General features: G+C 37.8%; 2 protein-coding genes across 4 annotated transcripts; both read left to right on the top strand.

The window, feature by feature from the left end:
- Window positions 1–94: 94 nt before the first annotated feature.
- Window positions 95–6,226, top strand: LOC103703422 (Pentatricopeptide repeat (PPR) superfamily protein). Its single transcript, XM_008786262.6, has 3 exons — window positions 95–2,792; window positions 5,678–5,758; window positions 5,883–6,226. Exon 1 carries the CDS (start codon window positions 302–304, stop codon window positions 2,435–2,437), a length of 2,136 nt encoding a protein of 711 aa, XP_008784484.4. The 5' UTR covers window positions 95–301; the 3' UTR covers window positions 2,438–2,792; window positions 5,678–5,758; window positions 5,883–6,226.
- Window positions 6,227–11,135: 4,909 nt separating this feature from the next.
- On the top strand, window positions 11,136–23,944 carry LOC103703356 (protein REDUCED WALL ACETYLATION 1-like). Of its 3 annotated transcripts, XM_088722186.2 has the most exons (19): window positions 11,161–11,493; window positions 11,631–11,673; window positions 13,955–14,323; window positions 14,419–14,561; window positions 14,653–14,744; window positions 15,354–15,491; window positions 15,585–15,641; window positions 15,723–15,795; window positions 18,116–18,274; window positions 19,098–19,247; window positions 19,365–19,620; window positions 19,689–19,810; window positions 20,097–20,183; window positions 20,274–20,362; window positions 20,471–20,533; window positions 20,643–20,699; window positions 23,176–23,272; window positions 23,351–23,509; window positions 23,609–23,944. In XM_088722186.2, coding segments are annotated over exons 7-19 (1,320 nt in total). In that variant the 5' UTR covers window positions 11,161–11,493; window positions 11,631–11,673; window positions 13,955–14,323; window positions 14,419–14,561; window positions 14,653–14,744; window positions 15,354–15,491; window positions 15,585–15,639; the 3' UTR covers window positions 23,615–23,944. The 3 variants fall into 3 exon arrangements, with proteins under 3 accessions (XP_088578310.1, XP_088578312.1, XP_089786967.1); XM_088722184.2 differs by lacking the exons at window positions 13,955–14,323; window positions 14,419–14,561 and having other exon boundaries at window positions 11,136–11,493; XM_089930841.1 differs by having other exon boundaries at window positions 11,226–12,089; window positions 12,609–14,561.
- Window positions 23,945–23,971: the final 27 nt, after the last annotated feature.

Raw genomic sequence — 23,971 nt, 5'->3', positions numbered from 1 at the left:
GCCCGCTGTTTAATTTCTAGTCTTTTTTCCATATGTTGCCACACTATGGTGTGTCATGTGTGTACTTTACCAGACCGGATGTTAAAAGATTAGTGAAAAGAGGCTTTTTTTTCTTTTTTTTTTTAGTGTAAGAGTCCAGTCCCACTAAAAGGCCGGTCATTAAGTTCTCCTTTTTGATTCTAACTCCTTAGGCGACGTGATCATAATACTATTTGATTGGGTTAGGACTTGGGAAAGTTGGGCTGGGAGCCTCCTATTGAAATATCTGCGGAGCTTCGTCAGAGCGGCCCAATAAACAGCCATGAGGAGGCTTCCCGCGCCAATTTCGAATCGCAACCCCTCCGTGTGCCATCACAAACACCTCACTCTTCATGGATCCTCCACTACCCGCCACAAAACTTTCCCTCCCTCCGCGGCTTCGAAGCGTGACTTCAAAGAAGGCAGCTCCCATTGGAAGGCAATACTCTCCCATCTCCTTGGAAACAATGACATCGATGGAGCCCGTCATGTTTTCTCGAGAATCTCGTCTCCCGACGTCCATCTCTACACCATGATGATCACTGGCTACGCACGAATCAAACGCATTGACCAGGCTTTTCAACTTTTCAATGAGATGCCGGCCCGAGATGCAGCCTCCTGGAATTCTATGATCAAGGCCTGCCTGGACTGTGGAGATCTGCATCTTGCTGAAAAGCTCTTTGATGAAATGCCCGAGCGAAATGTGATCTCTTGGACTACTATCATAAATGGGCTCGCACAGGTTGGTCGAATTGATGCTGCGGAGGGATTGTTCTGGAGGATGCCTCAGAGGGACACCGCTGCATGGAATTCTATGATATCGGGGTACTGCAGCAACGGTAGAGTTATGGATGCTCGCTTGTTATTTGAGAAAATGCCGTGCCCCAATGTGATCTCTTGGACTGCGATGATTGGGGGATATGATCAGAATGGGGAGAGCAACGAAGCACTGCACCTTTTTGAACAAATGTGGGCTTCAGGGATAAAGCCCACATCAAGCACGTATGCCTGTGCACTGACAGCATGTGCCAATGGGCTAGATTTAGGGCTGGGTACTCAGCTTCATGCTTATATTTCAAAAGTGGGCTATCTTTCAGATACGTTTGTTTCCACTTCTCTTCTTACCCTGTATGCCAACTGCAAGCAGATTGAGAACTCTACCAAATTATTTCATGAAAATGGGGACAGGAATTTGGTCTCATGGACAGCTCTCATAACCGCTTATGGTTTGAATGGTAGGCATGAGGATGCATTGGATGAGTTCAACAGAATGGTTCTTTCTGGGATCAGGCCGAACCAATCCACATTCACCAGTGCATTGAACTCATGCAGTGGACTAGAATCCCTTGATCAAGGTAGGAAGATTCATGGGAATGCAATTAAGCTAGGATTAGATATTGATGTGTTCGTGGGGAATTCTCTCATTGTATTATACTCAAAATGCGGGGACATAGATAACAGCTTAATGGTATTTAACAACATGAGGAGGAGGAACCTTGTGTCATGGAACTCTATCATAGTTGGTTGTGCACAAAATGGCTATGCATTGTGGGCCCTAAAGCTTTTTGGTGACATGAAATCGAGCCTTGAACAACCTGATGAGATTACATATGTTGGGCTGCTGACTGCTTGTAGCCATTCTAGGATGATTGAGAGGGGAAGACAAATTTTCCAACAATTAAAAGAGGACCTTTTGGTTGATGTGAAGCTTGAGCACTATGCTTCCATGGTTGATGTTTTGGGTCGATGCGGAAACTTGGAGGAAGCTGAAGATTTCATAAGTAGCATGCCTATGAAACCAAATGTTGCAGTTTGGCTGGTTTTGCTTAGCGCCTGTAGAGTGCATACTAACTTAGAAGTTGCTCGAAGAGCTTCGCAGAAGATCTTTGATCTGGACCCATATAATAGTGCAGCTTATGTTTTACTGTCCAACATATATGCTTCTGCTGGTAAGTGGAATGATGTCTCCCAAACTAGAGTGATGATGAGGATTCGAGGAATCATGAAGATACCAGGTTATAGCTGGATTACACTAAAGGACTCGAGGCATGAATTTGTTTGTGGAGATAGGTCTCACCCAATGACCAAAGAGATATACAAAAAACTGGATTGGCTGGGAGGGAAACTAAAGGAGCATGGATATGTTTATGATAGGAGTTTTGCATTACATGACGTGGATGATGAACAGAAGGAGGCCGTGTTGACATACCACAGCGAGAAGCTTGCTATTGCCTTTGCGCTGCTTAGTACTGTAGAAGGCAGCACGATTCGCATTATGAAGAACCTCCGGGTTTGTGGTGATTGTCACTCTGCCATAAAAGTCATATCAAAGATTGTGGGACGTGAGATTGTCTTGAGGGATTCAAGTCGCTTTCACCACTTCAGGGAAGGTTTTTGTTCATGTGGAGATTGCTGGTGATTGTTTGTGGCTTGTGGTTAATGGCAAAGGTCCTAAATCATATGAGTGGTGTGAAGATGCACAATGAAAATAGCAAGGACAAATAGAACAGCGATAACAAGAGATATCCCATCAAAATGATCTTGGCAAGAAGCAAAGATGTGCATGATTTGAACTAGGTACCAGGAGCAAAAAGAATTGGAAAAAGGTCCAAGACTGCTGAACTTGGAATCTGTGTGACATGGAAAGAATAGAAATGAGCAGCAACTAGCAATATTTCAAACTGCGGGCTATTATAAATTACTTGGGAAGTCAATTGATTGGAAGAAACTTCCAAAACAAAGTGGTTTGCAAGTAGTCATTCTATGCGAAAGAGGTATTTCTTTCCCTCTGTTCTGCACCCTCCCCTCAATCCCAAAAAGGAAAGGCTAAAAAGATAATGAAGTACAAATTCCTGATGCATGCAACAGTTGACCCATATATTCTGTTATATGCAATTTTACAATATAGATCAGAGGTGAGACTTAGTTTTATATCTGTCCATGTGATTATGCCATAACTCTAGGTATTGTCATACCGAATCCGTACACTTTACTAACTGGGTTCTTGTTTCAATATTTGATAACAGAAACTAAGTCTTATAGTCTTTCTGGTGAATGTAAGAAATAATTTTCCCTGTTGTTGAATTCGTACAAGGGCTTGACCAAGTTCTTGTTTCAAAACATGCAGTCCAAGTTTGATGGGTAGACATGCATGGACTAGCAAGGATCAAATATAATGTACCAGACTGTTGGGATGGCACTTGATAAGTTGAAGTCAAGGACATTAGTTATGGCTGAACCTATACATAAGAAACTTATATGAGGAAATTGTTTATGGTCCAGGTATCACTCTAGTGGTAGGAATACCTATATGCTTACCTTCTGTGAGAGTATAACTCTTCTTGATGGTCTGGCTCTGATGGCAAGTCTGTAATAAGAAGAAAAGATAGCAATTGCTGGAGTTGTTGAATATTACTGTTCCCAGTTGCCAATTGTGATAATCTGCAGAATAACAGAGTTTTTTTTTTTTACAATTTTTAAGATGATATCATTTTCCATACACAACAAAGCTCATGATGCTCACTTAATACATTCTTTAATTCTTTTCTTGACTTGTTTCAGTGGAATATTCATCTAACAATTCAGCCTTCTTTTTTTGAAGAAAGGGTGGCTATGGACCATGATTTTTCCTGGATTTCTATTCCGCAGACTATGCAATCTTAATCAATATTTTTTCGGGTTTAACACCTAATTATTGCCTTATTCCTATTCGATTCCTTGACTGTTTTTTTCTATTGTGAAGTTGCAAGAAAACCTTGCTCTTAGATTTGGCAAGCCAAATCATGCAGCTCCTCGTATCTGAGTTGATAATTATACTTTAAGTACTTAGATGAAAATGAATCCATACTGATTAACAAAGAGATAATGCTAAAGCTAATCAACATTTCATGACATATATATATATATATATATATATATATATATATATATATATATATATATATATATATATTGGTTTGTTTGTAAGAAATATTCATGAAGGTATGAGGATTAGCAGATAATGAACGTATGGAGAATAATCTAGTGAAATTCTGCTGCACTATTTTACATGGGTAGAGAAGATATGGTTAACTAGTGTTTTGGTGAAATTCATCATTTTGCAGTGTAATTTAGTTGTACACTTGATATCCTCCCCTAGGTCCCAACTTTATTTTTTTCCTCGCTAACTGCAAGATTTTACAGAATCGAATGGATAGAGAATGAGGATGACAAGTTTGTCTTAGGTGGTTAAGAAAACTAACATTCAATATTGACCAAAGGTGGAAATTGTGGTCAAACTATCTGCTTGATAAAAAATTATATGCCATTTTCTTGACTTTTGCAGTTACTCCTAACTAAAATTGTCATGAGCTAATTTTGTGTTCCTTTTTGCAACCTATACTCTATCTACTCTTATTTTTTTTTTAAACAAAAAAACATCTGTTCTTAAAAATCATATGATTTCCTTGTTAACTAACTACTAGACCTCAAGTTTAGGGTCTAGTATTAAGTTAACATGGTATTGAAGTTTCATCTTGCAGGCTCTCCACATGCAAGGGGGTGTTGGAGAGCGAGATAGTCCCCAATCGGATAGGCAGAGGACTTTAGGTGGCCTTAAATACACATGGGCCCATAAAGCTTTTTGAGGTTTAGTGGTTCATTAACAAGGTAACATGGCTGGAGTCATGACCCATTCAGGCCAATTTTCTCTGTTTACTTTCTTGAGTCTTTCCTTGAGTCATTCTTGACTCGTTTATGCTTTCATGTTCGTGGTACTAAGGTTTTATATGTATTGTTTACCCTTTCTCTATCAGCTTAAGCTTTTGGAGTCAATTGGTTATTCAACATGGTATCAGAGCTAGCTTAGCCTTAGCCATCTTTGCTTTGTTCTCCTCCCTTGCTTTCCACATGTCACCCTTTTTCGAGTTTCCTCTTGTGGGTTCTCCGCATGCAAGGAGGTCTTAAAGAGTCAGATAATCCCATGTCGGATAGACAACAGACTTTATGTGGCCTTAAGTGCATGAGTCCATCCTCCAATCTGCTTGAGCTTTTGGGCTGGATTACTAACGTTTCATGTATGTTAAAAATTAAAATGTCCTTTCCACAAGCATAAATGGACTATACAAGATCATGTGTTGTAGACTTTAAGTGAGAAAAATTAGACAAAATCTTTGGTCTAGATTTGTGATTGTAAAGGTTCTTCCATAATGACAAGGAAATTGTTCCAATTAATCTTTTGTTAGGATAAATGTTCTATGGAATCTATATTTTGTCAGCAATCACAATTATGTGTTATGTAGTTTGACTTTTCAAGCATCTTTTCCCCATTTTATGAAAGATATGGTTCTATGAACAAAAAATGCATTCTCTGACTAGAAAATGTTTCTTATGAGCTATGACTTCTTTTACTGCATTAGCATTTTAGAACTTCAGCCTTGGCACTTGATGCTTCCTTTCCTACACAGTGGCATGATATATTGACTTTCCACATACTGCAAAAGGGGCATAAATATGATGATTTTTTTCATATATATATATACTCTATTTCATCATGTCAATGAATTGAAAATGAATATCCCACTTCTTTACTCTCTCTCTCTCGCTGTGTGTGTAGTTTCTTACAGTCACTTGGATATATGGATGCTAATTCTTTCCCATCATACTTCTTATATTACTGCAGACTGTCACAACATTATAAAGAGGTGGCCCCATGATTGGCTTTATTTTCATAGAGAAAGCGGGCAAGGTGTTGGACTTGATGGTGAGATACGAGTTACCTACCCCACTATTCTTCCATTTATGCTAACATGCGGACGCTACAACCCCCTATTATTCTATTTATTCCCCCCCTATTCTCTCATCTTACTCATCTTGACTTGGTTCAGGTCTTGAATAGTTCCTGGTTGGTTGATGTCACCCGAGAAACATACCATTACTTAATAGTTTGATCCTGCACCAGCTGTTTGCCTCAAAAAAAGATCCTGCACCAGCTGCTTCTGTGGGTGAAACGAGGATCACCTGAGTGAAAGATATGGGCAGCAACTCCAGGGAGTCACATTTATTGAGATTAGTTTAAATGAATCTTTTATGAGATTCTACTATACTTATTTTTTACTATTCTTTATTATGACTCTCTCTCACTCCCCGCTTCCTACGAGAAATTATGAACAAAAGTTATATGGAACGGGCACCATAGAAAGAAATGAGGTGGGGCTCTTTTTTTGATACATTTTCTCTTGCACCTATATTAAAGCAAAAATCTAAAAGGGATAAGAGAATTTCTACTAACAGAGTCTGTTTGTTCCTAATTAAAGAAAAAAAATACAAAAGGAAAGAAAATTGCACACGTCAAGAGAGACCATTCGCAAAGAAAAAATCACCGCATTCTCTTTTTTCCTCTTCAACCCTCTCATTTCATCCTCTTTCTCATCAAATCGTCTTTCCCATCGACGAGGGTCTTCTTCTCCTCCCGAGTTTCTTTCTTCTTTTTTTTGGAAACTGTGTATCAGTTTACCTAAATGTGTGTATTAGAATGCCGGATAACTATTTTACTAGGTATGTATCACCTATTCATGCAGTGTGTATTCATGAATTTCATATTCTGAAACTATGTGCTAATTTACCTAAAGGTGTTGTGTATTGGGTTGCTGCTAGATGTGTATCAGAAAAGCTTATAATATGTATCAGAAAGCCGACAAGTATGTATATGCCATATAGTGTGTATCGATGAGCATCATTTTTTGAACTGTGTATTGATTTATCTGGAGGTGTATATTGGGATATTGAATGATTATATTGCTAGGTGTATATTGATTAGCCATATAGTATGTATCAGTGAACATCATATTCTGAAAGCTATATATCAATTTATCTAGAGGTATGTATTGGGTTGCTACTAGATGTATATCAAAGAAGCTTATGGTATCACTTGAAGAGGCAAAAAGAGGATGAGACAGTCTTTCTTCGTGCATGGTCTCTCTTGACATGTGAATTATTCTTATTATTTTAAGTTATGGAATTGACGGCTCTATTGGTAGGAGAAGTTCTTTTTTTATTTGACTTTTGGGTTTTTTCTTTAAGATGGGTGAAAGAGAAAATGTGGCAAAAATAAGCCTCGCCCCATATGATTTTTATTTAAAAATTATATCCTACACTGTATGCACCATGTGGCCGTGTACGCTGCCAATCATAGCTGCTTGTTTTTGTAGGTTTTCTTTATCAAGTAGTGCACTGCTACAAAAATGAGTGGTTGTGATTATTAGCATGCACGGCCTTGTGGTGCATGCGGTGTAGGGTATAATTTCTTCCCCCGGTCAAATGTACATCTTTGGTCAATTAACTATCGCATCATCAATGTGTTTGTTGCTTTACTTAACGTGGAGTAACAATGCCTTGTAACCAAACTTATTTGTTTATTAGAGGTTTGAATTGTTATCTCAAGAAGAAAAGAAAAAAAAAAAAGAATTATATAAGACTCTGAATTAGACAGCCTACCTGCACGTTTCTGTTGCAATTGGGTGAAGTGTCTTGACCAATTATTCTTTCGCTCATCATCCGAAAGATTCCTTTGTTTTCTGTGCTGATATCATGTTTTATCAGTACGTTACTATTTCCTCTATTTTAGCTGCTTCGGCTGTCAAAAAGCACTCATTTTCTTTTTTTTCAAACGGCAACTTCGTCGCTGCACGACCGTTGCTTGGAAACAGCTGCTTGAGAGAGACGGGCGAATAGCGTTTTTGAGAAGCCTTGGAGTGTGTCCCATAAAAGTTGGATTGCATTCCACGCCATTTTTCTTTGCTTGCCGGTTGTTACGGTGAAGCAAACACGATCATTATCGTCATACTGGGAATGACCGGGCTGGCATTCCAACCGACTTGGCTGGTAGCTGAAATAAACCTACCTAAACCTGACTGGACCTGCTGATGAGTGGGTTAGGTATTGGACCAACATCAAACGCATTGAAAATTGCAGGTTGGTCACAGGTCTGGCCAAGATAGAGTTGACCCAGGCCAAAACTGCTTATAGAATACAAGATATGGATTTAAGGTTTTAAGACTTGACCCGGTTCCAACTAGTTACTTAGGTAGATTATGATCGAGTCAAGTAGATTTCTATTTAAATCTGATTAGGTTATAGTTGGATAATGGGAGTTCAACATTGATGATCCGAGCCACTTCATATGTTATACTTCCTGTAAACCGTTTGCACATTAAAAATTTTATGATTCAAAGATTCCTAGCTTATGTATGAAGTAGTTGAAAATTAAATTATTTAAATAATATAAAATAATATATAGTTTTGACTACTCGGTATACAGGTTAGGAGTCTATAAATTATATAGTTTATGACGTGTAAGTAGTTTAAAAATAGCAGATTACATCCAATAGCTTGGATTATTGATATTGGAGCCTCGTCATCCAACCATGGCCAAACAAATCTCTAGAGAATCTACTCGGCAAGCATGTTGGGAGAAATAATAAACATAACAATATGTTAAAACATCTTTAGATGTTTGTAGTTGACTTATTTTTTGAGCAGTTTGCATACGATTTTTAATTAAGTGTATAAGCTATGAGTACCCGTCATTCATGATTTCCGGTTGATAAATTTATTAAAGCATGGATAGCTTTAGCCTAATTAATTGTTCAAGATGTGTCGCTTGATATCTAATTGGATCTTGTGCTCAATTTATACAACTTTAGCACGATGCATTTGTGTAGGCTATGAGGTCTTCGCATACGTAAATCCAACCCGAATATCAAATGGATCTTATCTTATGATATTTTAACATCCAAACGTGGACCTAACTAGATCCTTGAATTGCCAGGGCTTGGAACAAAATTTAGACATGGACCCTTGATGGCTTTGATTTAAGCTTAACAAACCCTGGAACCAACCTTACACGAGCACGTTTAACAATGACTAAATTTTCAGCCTGATTTCTAACCGGTCATACCAACTCATTTCTTGCTAATATCTATGCCAAGTCTCATCTAGCCATTGGAGGTGATATATACTTGGCTAATTTGCTTGGCTACGTACATTTTAGATCAAGCTGAGACTATTGAATAATTTCTTATCAATGTCTAGGTCTCACAGACGACCGCTGGATTTGGTGAAATCATACTTTGTAAGCTGTTCAATTGATAATAGCTGGTTGTATGGCTTGGCCACAACATCTAGAAACCAAGCTGAAGTATTCCAATAACTTGTTCTACGTTTCTTCGGACTGTCAAGCTGTCTGAATGTGTATGACGGATCAAACAAGTAGCCATTCAATTTCAAAGAAACAATTTTCTGCCACCTTGGGTCTCCATTTGGTAAAATGATACCGTTGGCTCGCTAGAAAAGTAATGGTATGTGAGCCAGCCTTGTCTTGTGCGGCACAATGACTATAGTTTTCATATGAGGTAACATGACTATCCTCGAGCTGTCGCACATTAATTTTTTTTTTGGGCACTACGGTAGCTCGTGCAAGCAAAATAAGAAAAATAAGAATAGGAGAGCAAAAACAATTATTGTTCATAAAACCTCTCTCAAGTGGTGAGCAGCAAAAGAGGCAACCAGGTCTGTTACCTTGTTCGCCTACCGAAACACATGAGCAACCTGAAACGAGCTACAGCCAGTCACTAGGCTCTGGATGTCCCTGAGTAAGGGGTGACTATCGCTGTGTCGCCCGACGTCATGAATTCACTCAGTCACCGTAGTCAAGTTTCTCTCCAAGATGATGCAGTCTGGCCTATGATCCTTCTCGCATAGGTGACTCCCTCTCACGCTGCTCTAAGCTCCGCTCTAATAGCGGTCAAGTCATAGGTGCGCCTTCTGCCTGCCACAATCAACCTAGAGTCGTGATCCCGGATCACAAACTCCATCCCTCCTTTATCTCCTCTCGCTAATGCGCTACCATCAAAGTTCACCTTGAGATGGTCAGAGGGTGGGGGCTCCCAAGAAACAAGAGTAACTCGGGGCGCTGTAGCAGCGAAAATGAGAGCCCCAGATGTTTCTAGCCCACTCTGGCGACTGTGCTCGGGTAGCGGCGATAATCTCTGTCGTATGACGGATGGCTCTATCCACCACAGCTTTCGGAGATGCTCTCCTACCATCAAAGATGCGGGTATTCCTGTCTAGTTAGATGTGATACGCTATATAAGCATGGATGATGCCTCTATCCAAAGTCTCCAGTCTTCCTGCCATCATCCTCAAGTGGTCTAGCAAATCCCCTGCCAACTCTGCACCCTGCGGCAGGAAAATGGGCGCCCTCTGCCACACATTAATTTTTAAATGAATTGGAATGTTAGTGGTATTATCGTTTGTAGCTAAATTCTTAGTCCAACAAGCTTGGTGTCATTTCTTTTAGGTGCCTCATATGGTGCATGCTATTTCAAAATGTTTGGTATCATATTTGAAAAATAAAATTAGAAGACTTTTATTTGTATCACGCGATACAGACATTAATCTGCTAGCTCCACTAAGTATGCATATAAGATTATACTTTCCATCACAAAACCAACTTTGTTAGAGAAAAAAAGTTAGGATCCTAGCATTATGGCAGTATTGGTTCGTATTTACCTAAACTACGATTTTTTGACATAACTTATTTGATGCTTAAAAATTTTCTATGGTCTATTTTTAAATTTTTATTTAAAAATTTTATGATAATTAGAGACCAAGATATAATATAATTTATTATTAAGACAAGCTATAAAAAGATGTTGTAACTGTTCCATTCACCTTCCAAAAATTTCTTTTTCTGCCAACAATATATATAATTAACTTTCAAGATAACAAAGAATATCCAATTTTTCATGATTTAATTGTTTGCTTTTTATAAGTTTGTAAAATATAAAATATTTGCTGAGAATCGAGATTTTTGTTTGCAAAGATAACTAATGAGTGGTGATTCTCCCAAGTTTGAAACTTGGCCGGTTTATCCGATTACAACCGTCCATGATGAGTTCTACGGCTACGATCAGATGAGTCCCGTCCGCGCGATACTGTACGTTTTGGTGGTTGTCCGTTTAATCGTAGCCGTGGTGTCAATCATGAACGGCTGTGGTTGGAGAACCAATCGTTTCCGGTTCGGGTACCAAGTTGAGAGGTGTCCGAGCCTTAAATGAGTACCCAATCAGTGTAATCATGATAAAAAGGATATTTAGAAAAACCAAATCGGACAAAGGATTGAGTAGGAATGAAGGATTTAACTACCTACCGGAACGTTTCCATTGCTCGCCAGGACGAGGACCGGCGAACCAGGAAGCGGCAAGCACAACCACCCCCCCACCCGCTCCTCCTCCCCCTTCCCTCCGCGACAGCGACCGCCCTTCCGACGTCTCTCCCACCCGCTTGACCTTGGCTTCAGATCTCCTCCTCCTCCCTTATCGTGGCTTAAATCCTCTCTCCCCCACCCGAGGCTAATATTTCTCCAAGAAAAGGACAAGAAAGATGGCAGAATAGAGAGAGAGAGAGAGAGGAGATCGGATCTTTGCTTGGTTTGAGGTAATCCTGGGTGGGTCGGTCAGTCTCTGCCCTGGTATCGCGTTTCTGGGATTTTAATTGTCTCCCGCTTTATGGTGTTCGTCTGAGAAGCTCTTGTTTCTCTTTCGTCTGGTTCTTGGTTTTTTTCTCTCTATCAGAGGAAGGAAGATGGGGGAATCTGGGCCTTGGAGTCCTGGGCAGGTGTGCGTTTCATTCTTCGCTACGTTTCTTCATATTTTGTCTCAATATATTGATTTTTGTTGAATTTGGGACAGGTTTTGGTTGGTTTTTTATGCCACTGTGTTGAGTTTTAGCCCTAGTGCTCGCTATGATTGTTTTTCTTGGACTTTCACGGGGAAAACATTGTGTTGGATTTTCTTTCTTTCTTTCTTTGAATCGATGATGGATCGAACTAACAATTTCATCAAAAGAAAGACTTGGAAGCTCCACCTGAACAAAGAATCGGAAAACTACCCAGAAAAACAAAATCGTCTTTGTTGAATCAAGGTCGGATTGTGGTAACAATTTGATCAAAAGAAAGAGTCGGGAGACCCCCCCCCCACCCCGCGGCGCGAAAAAAAAAAAGAATCAGAAAGAATCTATCTTCCATTCAGCAGGTGGGAGGAAACTCTATAGCAGAGGGGTATGTGACAAAATAAAGAAGGAAGTATCCAGCACCTGAGTTAGGTGCTCATGATTTGGCTTGAGTAGATTGACCTATGATGTTCTCTTTAAATGTGATATAATAGTAACATGATCTTGAAAGGTCCATGCCTAGAGATGCCACCTGTTTAGGACCACAAAAAGAGGAGGTAGGTGTTCTTCCTGCCATTTGATAACGGGATTACAGGATTCATTTTATCTTTCTGTGTAACCAATGAAATGACTTCCGAAAGCTCCTGTCTAATATAAAATCGGGGGGAACCCTTAATCTTGAAAGGACTCATTTTGACTAGTCTTTAATCTTGAAAAACAGTGATATAATGCTGATAAATTTCTCTGGTGTGAGAACAGTAAATAAACAGGTAATTGTAGTCCCCAAACAGAGATTGCAAAATCTGCACAAATTATCTCCTTGCCTTCTTCTCATTCATGATTTTCGAGTTGGAACCATTTGATGATCAATTATGTAAAAGGCAATATATCTTCGTGATTTTTGATTTAGACAATTAAAATAAAAATGGAAAAATCCAAATTTGTGTGTACTAGATTAAAATAACTGGCATAATAATTACTATTTTTTATTTTTTACTAAAATAATTGGCATAATAGAAAAAGATAGATTTTTTTATGCACAAAATTTCATTCATTTGCAGTTATTTCACAAGTATAAAAAGAAGAAAACAAGGGTTTCATTGCAAGTATTCCATTTCATTCATAGTCACGCTTAAAGGCCAAGAACCTCTACCTTTGAGTTAACAATCTGAATAAAATAAATAGGATTTGTGAGCACTGTCATATGTGGATTGCTCGTCTATTTCAGTTCAAATACATAAGTTACGGATAACTTAGCGATGATATTGTCAGATATACACAATATTGCAAACTGTTTTGTTTAGAATGGTATTCCTTCTTTCTTGTTACTCTGACATTGTTCATTTATATGAACTATGGAATCTATCTCTTGCAGTGGCCATTACAATGTGTATCGTTACATATGTCTTTAGGGTGAAAATACTAAAGACATAGCATAACAGATTCAAATTTAAATTCAGACCGATTATGTGATTTGCTCTGTATTTTGGCCATGGTGGGCTCTTCCAATCCTGCATTTAGAATGAATTGTGATCCATGCAGAACATTAGCATGCTTCTCCAAGGGTTTAGGATTTCATCATCAGTGCTTCACCCAGCCTTTGGCTAAGATGTTTCGTCCAAAATTTAGCTAAATTCAGTAAATTTGGATTTTTTTAAACAAAAATCAATGATTAAAAAACAGCATATAGGGTACCAATTATATATCACAATTCTGCTCCATGAATATATATTTTAGATTAAAAAGAGTCATCTTTGCTAGATGAAAAGATCTGTTGGACCTGCACATATGACATATCCATTAAAAAGTTTTAACTGAAGTAATTTTTAAATAAAGTTTTTCCTTGATTCAGGTCATTGCCTTTGTACTGTTAGGCTCAGCAAGACTTGTATCTGACCATTTTCTTATTGTTTTGGACGTATGTGGGGATGATGGGGACCCCAAACTTTATAAGTTTGAAAAGATGTGGCTAAAAACACTACTGTTGGAGAAGATATAGAATACAGTAGACCCTCTTAATATTGTTTGTATATTCATTAGAGTTCCCTTGGCCGCCCAAATGTAGATCAACATCCAAGAGGCTTGTGGTCTACTCCAGCAATTTCATTATCTTCATGTATCATATATACCAAGAGAAGCCAATCTGGTGGATTGGCTAGCTACAAAGTAAGTCTTGCATACAGGGACCTTCACATGTACTTATTATTTCAACGACCATTGGCTACAGGGAGGAAAAAGAGCAACTAAAGTTTTTGCTAAATAAAAAGGAGCAATTAAAGTTGGAAAATGGAGAAGGAGCCTTATAGAATACGTCAAAGACTTGAAAGAAAGAGGTGGTTGGTGTGGTTCACCACAAACTAAGAATCTCCTTTAGGCAAGATTTTAAAAATTGAGTACAGCTCAGGCCTGGACCAAAATGTTTCATCAGTTTTTCAGCGGACCAAAATGTTTCATCAGTATTTCAGCAATTGGGGACTGGAGAAGCAGTTATTCTGTGCTGTAGGGCTTGCTGGTTTACTATCTAAATTTAACTTAGAGCCTCCAACTATGTCGTATATGTGATATTGCAATTCAACTATAAGATGAGCTGTAGTGTGTAAGTGAACTCTCCCACTTCCCCAATTTCTCTCTTCCTCCACCTCATCTCCTTGTCTGAATGGAAGGCTTGACTTTATTGCTTTCCCACCACAGCATGGTATATTAATTCGCAAAGGTAGTTGGTCATCCAAATATCTCCTAAATGGTCAGGCTGTCACTGCACCGGACATTTTTGAAGTTTCCGATCTTGCATATGCTGTAACTATTAGCTTTCCACTGCAAAAATCTTGATAGATGTAAGAGATGCCTTTGCTATGCTTATTTTTATCTTCTGTATGAATATGCTGTCATTTGAGTCATTAGCAGTGACATTTTGTTATTGTGCAGGTTTCTTTTTTCCTTGGCTTCACTCTTGTGTTTGTTTCATGGGTATATGCAGAGATACTTGAGTACAAGAAATCATCTTCTCCTTCAAAAGTGTAAGATGTTTATTACAAAATTGAGATTATTGATCATGATTATGTTCTTAAATCTTTTGAAATGCATTCATAATGTACAAGGGACAAGCAAATAGTTTTTTTATAAATTTGATGTACATATCTGCATTGCTCTTCTGCATGATGGTGGAAAGTTTCATGTACCTTTTCATTTGTGTTTTTTACAGTTAGCAACATGTATATATTTTTTGTGAGTCCAACTTTGTAGCCAAGATCAGTCTATTAATTTTAAAAGACCTTCTACAACCTTTGCTAATCATGAGTACTGTCTCTTTTGGTCTGTATAAATTAGTCAGCAATAGTGTTGCTACATAGCTCACCAACAATAATGTAAGAAGATTAGATATCTAACCAGTTGAATCAGAGCTTAGAGCATATATTGCAAAAAGAAAAAGAAATACTGCAGGCAAATTGTACCAGGGTGATGGGTTTCTATTTCTTTTGCTCATGTATGACATGAATCATACAGGATCAAGCAAATCAGTGCCGATGTGGTTTACATTGTCATGCAAATGTCATGCTCTAGTTATACCACCAGATGGCTGTGATGATTCTATGCCTCTCAGTAATTCATTTCTTTCCGGTTTGCAGACACTCAGATGTCAATCTGGAAGAGTTAGGAAATGAAACAGTCAAGGAAGATGATCGGGCTGTCTTGCTTGAAGGAGGCCTTTCAAAATCAGCATCTGCAAAATTTCAGAATTCATCTGTCCGAGCAAATTTAATCAGGTTACTTCATAATATATAGAAGAGTATCAGCTTCTAATATAAATGATCTATCAAACATTTGTGGCTTATAATTTCTGGTGATATGTATTGAAGGTTCATAAGAAGGGACGAATCATTTTTCCTTGAGAATCGAGCATTATTGAAAGCCATGTAAGATTATTTAGCATCGCAGGAAAAATACTAAACAATTCATTTCCCTGGCTTCCTGGTCTAAACTATACAACCATGCAGGTTGGAATTCGGTGCAATTCTAGTTTACTTCTACTTATGCGATCGGACTAATATGTTCTCAGAATCAAGAAAGGTGTGTTCTTTAGTCAGTGATTTTAGTATGATAAATAACATTTTGCTTGTGATGGCTGGATTACAGATGATAAAGCTTACCATCACCCATAAGAAATCAAATGATAAAGCCACAATTTGTTCTTCTAATGCTTCCTGATACAGATTCAATGATATTGAACTCTTGTCTGATAGCCATATCTATCATGGCAATGTAATTTTGTTGAAGAGAAATTCTATTTTGAAAGTAATATTTCTCAATGATCTAGTGTTGTACTTTTGCCAGTGATTCTAAACGGTGACAGGGAATTGATCCTAAATATGCCCTTGTTTGATTTGGCTGTATACATAATTTTTCTTCCTTTTCTGCGCGTACATGTGACAGTCATTACAGTAGATATCTATGTCAACTCCACTTGCACTTATCCACATTTTGGCCTCTCTTTTTTTTCTTGTTAGAAGAGGCAAGCAGGCAATGGGCTATATAATGGGGGTAGCCCTCCCTGAATGCCCTAAAACCCTGGTGAAGGCTGGATTCGTACTCAGTCTCTTGGTACAACCACGAAGAGACTTTACCAGCTTGGTCCGCTAACAACTTCACATTTTGGTATTTCATAGCCTGAAAACTGCATCTTTTTTAATGCTTTGGTGTGGACCTTGTGAAGAAAGCCCACTGTTACAATTAAACATACCACTCCTCTGAGATAACCTTAAGTGGCATGCTACGCAAGTAAGGTCTAGTCATACAGTAAGGAAGTGTCAAGTTTTGTAGAGATAGGGGCTAAGTGAAATAATAATAAAAGAGTGTATCCAACAAATGTTCAAGGGGAAACCATGATCAATCATAGTTCTTACATCTTAAGTAGGTTGATCAGGGAGATCAGGCAATTATACCTTTCAGGATGTACCTGCTACCAATACCATTTAGTTGAATATTTGAATCTTTGAGCCCAAGGTGAAGAAAAAAAGAAATGGATCTTGTGGAAGTCATTAGGTAGATAGTGGAGCAGAAGAAGGACAAATCCTTGTTGGGACTGTTAAAGGTGGCATCTTGTGTCAGTTTATGTTTTGGGTTTTCTGAGTTCGATAGTTACTTAAATTTTGTGGAAGTCTTGCCAAAACCCATCATATATATCCAAATAATGCCACGTTCCTTGCGAATCCTTATATTGCAAATCCTTTTTTGCAACTTCCTTCCATGCTATTGTAGAGGAGTTCACAACGTGGATACCAGGGAACAGTAGAAGCATTGAACGGTTTTTGACCCAGATCCATCTTTTCTAACCTTGGCAGACAAGCCCTTGCTGTTCCACTTATTTATCAATTTCTAGAACTTGTTTAGAATATATCTGCAGAAATTTCATGCTTTATTATATAGTGAACTCCTGTATGCATTTTTGGGCAAATATGACAAGTACTTATATTCATTACTCTGGCAAAACATACACATAGAGTATCAATACAAGCTTGGAGAGACATTGAAGATCATGAATATAGTTTTTTTTTGACTGAAACTTCATATAAATAATGTGCCTTCTTTATTTCATTTTTATAGTAGTCAAGCATTCATAATTGGAGAGGAGGAAAGGTCTATATGCTGATATGGGAAAACAAACTAAAAGAAGCAATTTAGTTGCACTCACTCATAACTTGCTTTTATTTAGCTTTAGGAGAGTGGATGCTTGGATCTTGTAGAAGTCTCTATTTAGGGCCTGTTAGGATATTCCTATAGTATTGGGCTGAAAATCCTGCAGGAATTGAGCTTGTTGGCCCATCTAGCTTGCATTTTCTAAGAGTTTGTCCAAACCCAGCCCAGTCCTAGCCTTTGGGCTGCAGAAAGAAAAAAGATCTATTGCAGTCTTTTTTTTTCTTTCCCAATTCATGAATCCTACAGGATTTTCAGTCCAATTCTGTAGGAATAGCTAAACAGGCCCTTATTGTATCAGTTTTATGTTTATCATGTAATTCTAACATTAGATTAACCAGCTGTAGCAATGAGAATATTGTAAGCTTTACCATCATAAGCTAACTTTTACAGGGTTTCTGCAACTTGACTTGGTCCAGTTTTCTTCTTATTTGCTGTGTTAATCTTTTATTTCTGCTTTTCCGCTGCCTGTGTAACTATAGCTGATAACAGTAATATTCTATCTTGTAGTTCACAAAATTAGCTTAGAGAATACAAAGTCATGGACATCCTACTGTTACTAATGAAAATCTAGAGCTCCGGTCAATTTAATTCATCTCTTTCATATTTTGGCATCATAAGCGATTCTTGTATTTTAGCAGTTTTTCAAAAACATAGGATATGTTCAGGTGGTATAATGTGGCACTTTCCTTTGCAGAGTTACAGCCGTGACCTTTTTCTTTTTCTGTACATCCTTCTTATCATAGCTTCAGCCTTGACTTCTCTCAAGAAGCACCACGATAAATCAGCATTCTCTGGCAAATCCATACTTTATTTAAATCGGCATCAAACTGAGGAATGGAGAGGTTGGATGCAGGTTGGTACCTTGTGATTTCTTTATCTGATTTGCCTTTTGTCTTTTTAATTGTCTTTCTCAAAGCACAATGCATGTTTTAAGTTACATAAATTTTAGCTTAATGGTGGCATAGTTCAATTATAAAGTGATGTATACTTCCTAATTTATGATAGTAATCATCAGCAGTGTCTGGGTAAAAAGATTCTACAAGAAATGATAAAAGCAACTAGAATGATAAATGATCAAATTGAGCACTACATTGTTCTATTTTAGTAAATTCTTTGTTCACTTATAATATACTTGCTCTCCAATAATAATAATAAAATGAAAAGTGTGAATTCTTGTTATGTGATTTTGCTTTATTGGTTCATGCTGCTTTTCACTTGCCAATTGTTCAAGGAAGGATTTCTATTACTTAAAGCATCCTAATCTCCAAATATCCCTTTAAACTGTGACCTTTAAGCCCCCAACCTCTAGTGTTAGAGAATTAGATTATGCACTATTTGTTTTGTAGTTATTCTGATGTCTTTAATTGATAGAGATGAGCTGCTAAATAGATTTAATATTTTCATATGCCTAATTTGTTTTGTAGTAATTCTGATGTATTTATAAAATAACAAAATGATTGACAGCAGTGAGCTTCCAAATAGATTGAATATTCTTGTTTTATCTAAACTTCTTGATGATTGCACGATTCCTCAAAGCCCTAAGGTCCCATCAGCAGGTATATTATGGATGTGAATTTATACACTCTAAAACTGACTTCATAGCACTTCACTCAGACTGTTTCTTTGCTAAGAAAAAATTTCAGGTGTTCATTATTTGCTCTCTCATCTTCTCCCAGGTATTATTCTTGATGTACCACTACTTCGCCGCCACAGAATTATATAATGCAATACGCGTGTTTATTGCTGCTTATGTTTGGATGACTGGATTTGGGAACTTCTCTTATTATTACATACGAAAGGATTTTAGCGTTGCTCGGTTTGCTCAGGTGCCTTACTGATTATTTCATCACTTTAGATTGCCTTCATCTAGCAAATTGATATTCCTTTTCTATAGTCGTTTTTAATCTTACTAATTTTGAAATGAATCATGTATTCATTTGCAGATGATGTGGCGCCTGAATTTCTTTGTGGCCTTTTGTTGCATTATTCTGAACAATGACTACATGCTGTATTATATCTGTCCCATGCACACACTTTTCACCCTTATGGTATATGGAACACTTGGCATTTTTAATAAATATAATGAGATCAGATCAGTGATGGCTGTGAAGATCATCTCCTGTTTTTTGATGGTGATTTTGATTTGGGAAGTTCCAGGAGTTTTTGATCTTCTTTGGAGTCCTTTGACTTTTCTAGTAGGTCAGTATTGATTAACCTATCAATTCATTTTTCATCATCCAAAATTTGCTAATGTTTGTTGGGTGCAGGGTACAAAGACGCAGATCCTTTGAAAGCAAATCTTCCTCTCTTGCATGAGTGGCACTTTAGATCTGGCCTTGACCGCTATATCTGGATTATTGGAATGATATATGCTTACTTCCATCCGAATGTAAATTTCCTAGATGCTTGTTATGTAGTCACTGTTATAATATTGTCAACAAATTGATTTATCTCTTTAAAGATCTTATCCTATACCTGGATCAACAATAATATTTGCATCATATGCCATTTGTCTATACATATTTACTCGCATGCTTCATGCATATATATGACCACATGTGCCTACTTGAATGAATGTGTATATATGTATTTGATCAACATGTAGATATATGTGCATATTTTAGTGAGTGGTTTTTCTTGTAGTTGCTTACTTTTTCAATCCTCTTCCAAAATAGGTTGAAAGATGGATGGAGAGATTAGAAGAATCAGAAACCAAGCTGAGACTGACTATCAAAGCAATCATTGTTTCTGTTTCTTTGGTGGTGAGTCACAAGATCCTGTGCGGCAGATGTTGTATTGGCATCTATTCGTTAGTCTGGCACGTAAAATGATGATTTCTTTTATTCTTGTAGGTTGGTTATTTGTGGTATGAGTATATCTACAAGCTAGACAAGCTTACATACAATAAGTTTCATCCTTACACTTCATGGATCCCCATCACGTACGTATTTAGAAGTTTATACATTTCAAAAGTTTTCTGTCTATTTTCTGCCATAAATCATGTATAAACTGTCTATTAATTTGTAAATCTGGTTTCTATACACTTCAGCATTTACATTTGTCTGCGAAATTTCACACAGCAGCTACGTAGTTATTCTTTGACTCTATTTGCGTAAGTTGCTTCCCTGAATTGCTGTGAATATTTCTTCATCTGTAAAATTCTAGGATGCCTAAATTGTTTCAGCCAACATCCTAACAAATCACATGGGCCTCTTTTTCAGGTGGCTTGGCAAAATCACCTTGGAAACCTATATATCCCAGTTTCATATATGGCTGAGGTATTGATACTTCAAGTTCAGCACTTCCTAATGCGTTCTCTGGTTTTTACTCAGAATTCAGCATAAAAAATATATTCATATATATAAAATAACAGCAATAATCTTCAAATTAATTATAGTTCTTTGACCTAATCTATATTCTTTTTTTTCAAGTATATAATCTATATTCTGTTAACTGCTGATGTTTTGATGTTCTACTAGTTGCATTCTGTACTTGTTATGGCCATTTACAAAATGTTTAGTCTTCTTACATGATATAATTGGACAAATGAATCAGATTTGCATGGATATAGAAATTTTTTATTGCTTGTTGATTTGGTTTGGATATATAACAGAATACATATCTCATATTGTTGTCCTTATAATATCATGTATAACCAAGTCTCTTCCCCCCCCCCCTCTCCTCTCTTTCTTCTCTGTATGTGTGTGAAAAACTCTTAGGGCTATATGAACCCAGGCAATATGAAACAAATGCAATGCTTGACATATTCATATCGATAGAGGCAGCACCTATCAGGCTATCACTGTATTCACAATCCTCTTGATCATGAGGCACAAAGTGGTCTTGCATCTTAGGTTGTTCGGGTCAGATTTTTGGGATGTCTCAGGCCAAACCTAACTAGTTAGCATGTCATAATGACCTGACCCAGAATGAGAAGAAACCTGAACTTCTTGATCTCAATTTGAGAGGACCTGTAATGAAAATGATTCAATTTGAATCAGGTCGCTGGATTATGCCATTAAAAGAGAAAGACTTGGTGCCTTTAAAGATATTTTGAGGTTGACAAAGAGAAAGAGTTGAGTGGTCTTGTGTGGAGAGAGTTTTTTTTTTTTTTTTTTGTTGGTGTTTTTTTTTTCTTTTGTGGGTTGGTGGGGGGTGGGGAGGAGTGTGTGGATACTACAAGCAACATATTTTAGAGAGAGAAAGACAGAGAGACCAGTTGAAGACTTCATTTTTAACTTAATTGCAACTCATGTACTCATTGATAATCTCCACCTGGCAATGTTACTGCACCTATGCCTCTGCTTTTTCAAGTTCACTCATTCCTTTTATGATATTTGGGAATGGATAGATAGGTCTCAGTTTGTAATATATATATATATATATATATATATATATATATATATATATATATATATATATATATATATCGATCGCTTTAAAATAAAATCCTTGATTCATGATTCTTATCCAAATAGGTGGCATGCTAAAATCAAAGCCTAATATACATTTGCAACAAAGAAATTAGGGTTTGTCCGTTCATGTTCATTTATAAGCTTGTGTCACTAAAAATTAGCTTCTGCACTTTGGATCACTAGTTCAAGCCCCTGATGCAAAAATAGGAAGACTGAAATAGCATGGAGGGTTGTGGAGAGTCCCAACCACTCATCTACATTGAGGCATAGAGGCCGAGCATGTCCTTGTTCTTGAAATGGCATATGCCTGGGATCATAGCTGGACCTTGATGACGAGATAGGTGTGTTCTGATCCAGAGGCACTGGGGAGTGGTGAAGATATTGGATTTTGTGGTGGCTGACAGCGAGCAACAGATGGAGGATGCAGGCAGGATTGCTGCGGCAGCCGATATACTTGGTGAAAAATGGGCGGTGGGTGAGGCCCAAGGATTGCCTAACCGGTACCAGATGTCGTACTAGTCGGCGCCCGGTTTGGTCCGGTACCGGTTTGGTTCGGTATCGGTTCAAACTGGACGAAACCGTCCGGTTTCGTCCAGTTATGTCTAGTACCGGTCCGTTCCAGCCGATGTTATTGTAGTTCTGGCCCCGTAGGGGCTGGAACCATTTTCCATAAACAAACTGATCCGGTTAGAGACCGGGTCGGCTCGGTTTGGCCCGAACCGGATGGTACAGCTGATTCGGCAATCTTTGGTGAGGCCACAGTGGGCAATTTGTGTGTTCAGGCAGATAGAAGAAAGTGAGCAGAGGAGGTGATGAGGTCGGAGATGGCAGAGCAAATGAGGAGGGCAACAAAGGCTCAAGGGCTCCTTTTTTTGTTGTAGAATCTCATATATGATCCTCTTGTGCCCTGGCACTTAGGTCCTTTAGTTTCTTGGCCCTACAACTTGTTACAGGACCAGGGCCTCATTATCTTTTGTTCTCACATGAGAATTGCATTAAGTACCCCTTTTCTTGCAGCTCAATTAGGCACATACAGATGTAGAAACTAGAATGAGCATTTTATGATTTGTTCTTTATTATATCAATCAATTCATTGCTAAAAGACTCTGAACACTTAAACTAAGATTGGCTGTACTGAGATTACAGTCATTAGCCTTCACAACTTGAAGAGATAAAAATCTACTAGCTATTTTAGCTGACATACCTACCTTTCAGCTGACGTACATACCTTTTGCTTTACATGTTTTTTGGCCTAGTACTTGGAATCGCTGTCACAATTTCCTTCAGTTGCGTCCAAGGAAATAATGGATCCTAATGATTTTGTGCTGCAAATCTGCAGGTCAAGCAGGCCTAATGGTCAGCCCAAATGGCTTCTTTCTTTCATTCCAAATTACCCACTGCTGAATTTCATGCTTACATCTGTAATTTATCTCTTTGTAAGTAAACGTCCCTGGATATGCATAATTGTTGAGATATTTCAAATTCAAAATATTCTTACATGGCTCATATTGCAGATATCATATAGGGTCTTTGATCTCACAAATTCACTTAAGGTAGCTTTTGTCCCGAGTAAAGACAACAAGCGACTATTGCAAAATTTTATTGCCGGAGTAACTATTTCCATGTGCTTATACTGTATATCCTCGGTGCTTCTGCTCATTCCTAGTCCATGGGTATGCCATAAAACCAGTGCTCTATTTTATTTATATTTTTCAGTAGCAATTTGAGCTTAAGCTGCTTATGTTTTATCTAACAAGCGAGTGCATCAACAGTCATGACAGGTAGCGATCCGAATGTTTAAGAAGAGTTTGAATCTTTTGGTTTAAGATACTGGTCGTCCTGTACATGGAAAGAATTCTTTATAGTCTTAAGCAGACAATGAACTTCAGCACATTCATGGGGAAAGAATGGAGCTGTTCATTCCAAAAAGGTGGTTTTTTGTTGGGTGCTTTGGGACGTGGATGTAAATTCTCTTGGTGGTTCGCATATCTATGTATTATTGTGGATGACCATTCATCATCTCTTGTTAAAGACAGATTAAAGGGGCTAATGGCCTTGATACATGCTTTGTTTTTCCCAGAAATAAGATAAAAATTATTTAACGTCAACGCATCGCCCCGTGGGATACATATTCT

This window comes from Phoenix dactylifera, chromosome 5 (assembly GCF_051530095.1).
Source record: "Phoenix dactylifera cultivar Ajwa chromosome 5, Ajwa_hap1_PhDact_Kaust_v1.1, whole genome shotgun sequence".
In the NCBI taxonomy this organism is placed as follows: Eukaryota; Viridiplantae; Streptophyta; class Magnoliopsida; order Arecales; family Arecaceae; genus Phoenix; species Phoenix dactylifera.
Note: the sequence above shows the minus strand (reverse complement) of the source record. Positions and strands in the feature narration are given on the sequence as shown.